This window comes from Danio rerio, chromosome 7 (genome assembly GCF_049306965.1).
Source record: "Danio rerio strain Tuebingen ecotype United States chromosome 7, GRCz12tu, whole genome shotgun sequence".
NCBI classification, from domain to species: domain Eukaryota; kingdom Metazoa; phylum Chordata; class Actinopteri; order Cypriniformes; family Danionidae; genus Danio; species Danio rerio.
This window is the reverse complement of record NC_133182.1, coordinates 29,475,693-29,480,806: the sequence shown is the minus strand read 5'-3', so window position 1 is coordinate 29,480,806 and position 5,114 is coordinate 29,475,693. Positions and strand designations below refer to the sequence as shown.

General features: G+C 35.3%; 1 protein-coding gene across 1 annotated transcript; it reads right to left on the bottom strand.

Moving 5' to 3' along the window:
- Nucleotides 1-1,663: 1,663 nt before the first annotated feature.
- On the bottom strand, nt 1,664-3,821 carry foxb1b (forkhead box B1b). Its single transcript, NM_131283.2, is given in 1 exon segment — nt 1,664-3,821. A coding segment is annotated over 1 exon segment (891 nt). The 5' UTR covers nt 3,545-3,821; the 3' UTR covers nt 1,664-2,653.
- Nucleotides 3,822-5,114: the final 1,293 nt, after the last annotated feature.

Sequence of the window (5,114 nt, the reverse complement as noted above, 5' to 3'; positions counted from 1 at the left end):
GTTCTGTGAGTTGATTTCGAGCTTGATGACATTAGTTTTTCGACAGTGTGAGTATAAATAACCGGTTCCTGTCCATTCTGTCTCCTGTGTGTCGGGTTCAGACCACCTCATTATTCAGGACACTGCCCACATGCATTAAGAAACGGATAAATTACACATGCTAATTACCTTGAATGTTTCCCCATTCTAATGCATTCTTTTAATTAAAGCTGTGCATGAAATGCTGAATATCGCACAAACAATCTAGACTAACCTTCATTTGTGTCAGTACATGCTGCTACAATATATTTCCACTGTCTAATGTTTTTGAACACCTATTAGGGCGAAGATACTTAAAATCATTTACTAAATTGGCGTCATTAGTCTGATGAAATTATATGTGTTGAATAGCATGAATATACCTTTCTGGTTTCTGTGAGATGTTAACGGTTTAGAGGAAGCTTGTTTATGCAGTCATCAGATCACAGAGTTCATGACATGCTGTAACAGCAAATGTAATTTTAGCTCTTTACAGAAGTCATAAATATCTCTCATTAAAAAAACCTAATGCATAAGGTCAAGTTAATTCAACTCTGAAAACTGGATTGAAAGTTTCAATTTCAATTTACTAGAACTTTAAGCTGTTTCGACACAATTGTAAAAGTGCTATACAAATAAAGATGAATTGAATTAAAGTTAATGATTTATTAAATTGCATTTGAAAAATTATTTTAGATCCCATAAAAGTTACTTGAAATATTGAAATAATGTATATATAGTTTTTCTTTTTTTATAATAAAAATGTATTTTACTTTAAGTAAAAAAATATGAAAACGTCTTGAAGTTGCACTTTATGAATAATTTAAAATGTATGTATGTTTGCTCAAATTATTTGAAGAATTTTAAGATAGGCAGAAATGTAATAATATAATTGTATGTCATTAACTACAATAGTATCAAAAGAAAGCTGCAAATAAATAATTAACAAATAAATAACCTTTTTCTCAGAACAGTTTTGCAATTGTAGCCAGTTATGAAGTTGGTTCCCCTTACTTGCAGTTTTCCCATATTGATTTGTTGTTGTTGTTTCTTTATTTTTGGTTAAATGTTTAAATTCGGTTTAATTCTCGTTAGTCTGTATATGCTATGATTTTGTACATTTTGTACATCTGTATTCTTATAATACTATCACTTTTTGTTGTTTGTGCGGATCATGTTTGAACATTTTCGTAACCACTACATACTAAAAATAATTTTTTACTGTGGAGATAAGACACGTTTTAATTTCTAAAAAGAAATCAACTGAAATTAGCTTCGTTTATATTTTCCTTTTAACTCATGTCCGTCACTACTAATTTAAAAGATGAATGGAATCTCTCTGACACGTTGATTTCTGTTAAGTTAAACTGGACTACTTTTTAAATGTGTTAATGTTCCGCAAAACGTACTAAATTTGTGCAAAACAAAGCATTAAAACGAGGTCGTGATATTCAGCTCTTACCGACAACCGTAACGGAACCCAACAAGTGTCTCTTGAGTTTATTTCTTTCTAATTTACAAAGGTGTTCGGTGGTATTATGCCGCTATTTACGTTCCTTCGTTGAAACAGCTCTCTTAAACTATAGCTACATTAAACTGTAATACATTTACAAATTAAAATGACAGTCTCAGGAAATTTCTGTGAAGTTTGATGACAAAGTTTATAATTTATTTCAGGAATATGTGAAAAGCAGCATGCTAGTACATCAGGGCAATTCAACACTATACAGAAAAAGTATATACAAACAGCTTTCGCTATATTTTCAACAAAGCGGATAAATTAGAAGGAGCATTGTTCACAGAACAATATTCGATATCTTTATCGTCACACCAAAAGTGCTTTGTAGGAGTATTTCCATTTGTAGCCTTTTTTTCTGTGCCGGAAAGGCTGCAACATCTGTGCTTATAACATGCAATATTTTCTGTTGCTTTACTTGATGTCGATGAGCCTTAATGAGTAAAATATACCCCATATTTATAAGTTACAAGTAAAATTATCTACATGTAGAATGTTTGTGAATCTGTTCAATGAACTTTAATGTCCGAAAATCTTGTTATCTTTTTAGCATTGTGCGTTTTTCAATAGGATTTATGAACTTTTAATAATATGAGGTAGCCTAAATTCATGACATGCGTACTCTTAAAAATAAGTTTTTTTTTCATTGGCATTTGGTTCCATTAAGAAATTCAATAACAACTTGCAAACTTAACTCACTTAAAATTCGCTTTGGATAAAGGCTAAAGTAATTAATTTAAATGTAAATGTAAACTATCAGTGGAACATCTAAATTCCAAAAATAAAAAATAAAAAATCTTTATAGTTAAAGCAAGTTCTTTAATGTTTTCAAATGTTCAACACAAATGGATAATTTAAGAACTGTTTTGGTGAAATAGAAATAGTTATTCTTTTGCATCGCTGCAACATGATCTCCCTTTTAAACCTTTAATTTTAAGAGTGCATGTCAGAAAAAAAAGAGCTATAAACATGTAATTTCACTGTATTCAGACATATTTTACACAAGACAACATCACATTTGATGTTTTTGATATAAGTTGTTTTATACTGTCAAGTTTCCAAGTCTTGCCTTATTGTTGGGTATGTTTCAAAGAAAGTTTCAAATTCTTCTTTAAACTTTTAAGTGACCTCTTGGCAGTGCACGGCGACCGAATGGAGCAGTGAGGTCGGGCTCGGGGTTGCAGGGTTGCTCTGACTGGGAGACGCCGGGCTAAGGGACTGCGGAGATCCGGATAAAAAGGCTGGAAGGTGAGCGTGCAGCGCCGGGATGGACGGAACCGAAGCAGGAGCGGGTTTGATTGGCACGGGGATCGCCGGTAAACTTTGCGCGCCGTGACTCAGGGATTTGAGTGGTACTCCATAAGCAGCATATTCAGCGTCAATCACATTACTGCTGTACATGTGGGGCCAAGCCGTGGTCAGTTGGTTGTGTATTTGATAACCCGTGGACATGGAGTGCATGGCGGAGAAAGCAAGACTTCCTGGCATTTTGTAATCTCTGGCAATGATGTTTTCGATGGCAAAGGGGTGTTTAAAGGTGGAGGGTTGAGTCACACTTAAGTTGTAGCTGGTCATCTGTGGTAGATGCGTCCCTAAAGCGGTCATTCGGAGTTTTGCTTGTTGTTGGAGGTAATGCGCCGCGTCTGAGGGTTTCTGCAGGTGCTCGGAGGAGATCATCACTTTGAATCTTTTGCGGCGTCTCAAGAAGCTCCCGTTTTCAAACATATCACCGCAGCTAGGATGAAGAGCCCAGAAGCTGCCTTTCCCGGGCTGATCCGGTCTTCGCGGGATCTTGATGAAGCAGTCGTTGAAGGAAAGGTTATGGCGGAGGGAGTTCTGCCAGCGCTGCGTGTTTTCCCGATAATACGGAAATCTGTCCATAATGAACTTGTAAATTTCGCTTAGCGGGAGCATCTTTTCAGGGCAACTCTGGATGGCCATTGCTGTTAGCGAAATATAGGAATACGGCGGCTTCTGGTCGCTGTACGTGTTTCTTCCAGGACGAGGCATTTTCACGTTAAATTCACAAAGTCAATGATCAATGGCTTAAAAACACTCCGAGCTCGTTACAAATCGCACGCAAGTGCCAAGTGAAAAGTGAAACATCCTAAATACACAGGTGCTTCAGTTGGCACTCAATTAATATCCATTCTTGTGAAAAAAGTTTTGAGAAAGTTGTGGATTTATGAATTGCTGTCCATTATGTAAACTTGAGCAGTGAATCGAAATCTCAAAGTCTCCTTTCTCTCATACGGAGTTCTCGGTGTGTGTGCTAAAGTCTCTGAGCGTCTGTCCCCCGTTTCTGTCCCTTCAAGAGCTCTCGGTGTTGTCACATGACAATCTTCCTCAAAGGAGGGGCGCACGCACTGTCGTCTGAACACTTTTCATTTACACCTCATTCACGCGACCCGCTGAGCCAATAAAACCCTCAGCCTGAGAAAAGAGCGCTGTGGAGACTGGATGTGAGATGATGGAGCTTCGCTGTTCTACACGTGAACTTTTTGAGGCCTAAGCACAGCAATTAAATTTGTCATGGTAAAACATCAGCCTATTCTCAGCTACTCTGGACTATTTAAAAATAAATTAATTTTCTTTTAACCTAGCACAAAATGCTTGGTTGTATTAAGCTTGGGGTTGTCCATATTTGACCCAAAAAAAATTCAAGCGTTTGTTTTTACTCTGAAATTAGATTTTCACCCACAATCAGAAGCGTTTCAGAACAGTGTTTTTCATATGATCGAAGTACACCATTTTGTTTTATAAGGAACCTTTACGTAAAACGTACTTGATTTATTTTTTTTTTTTGTTAAAGCAAGTAACATTTTAACAAACTTTGCAACGTTTTTTCATAAAAAGTTTCTTGTTGAATTTTCGACATGAATGAAACATGTTTTAATTATAGACTATACCCATAATTAACATACAAATATGTATGCATTTATTTATTTTAATGTTACATTACACTCTACAAATTGCTGGCTTTCACACGATTAGTTTTACAAGTTGATTGAACATTTTGTAGTTTGTAGCTTGCATACTTTAATCTAGCAGCAAAAATATTGTTGAGTGACATTATTTTGCACTGACAATATATTTTAGTTTCAACATCTGTATTTTAATTAAATTAATTTCTCTCACCTCTACATATATTTTAACTCTATTTTCTGTGTTCTTACACTGTAAAAATGCTCCACACAATCGATTTGTGTTAGGACAACATAAAGGAATTAAACACACTTGTTCGATTTTACAAATGATAGTAAAATAAACATGAAACAATTCAGTAGTTCAACAAAAAAAACTCAAGAATGATGTCGTTTCTGCTCATTTCAATATAAGAAGTTTGAATAAAGAGCAAACGACATTTTTGAATATATTTTGTTAAAATCTGCAGCGTCATAACATGACACTATTTGATGTCATAAAATTTTAAGGCGACAGTTCAACTTAAGATTTCAGCTTTAATGAACTCTTTCGGATTTGTTGTGTATAGATATTAGTTAATCATATCAGGCAAACAGGGTGTCTTTCTTTATTAGGGGCCCTGATAACCTACTTGACTGTGTTCGTCGAAGTCATT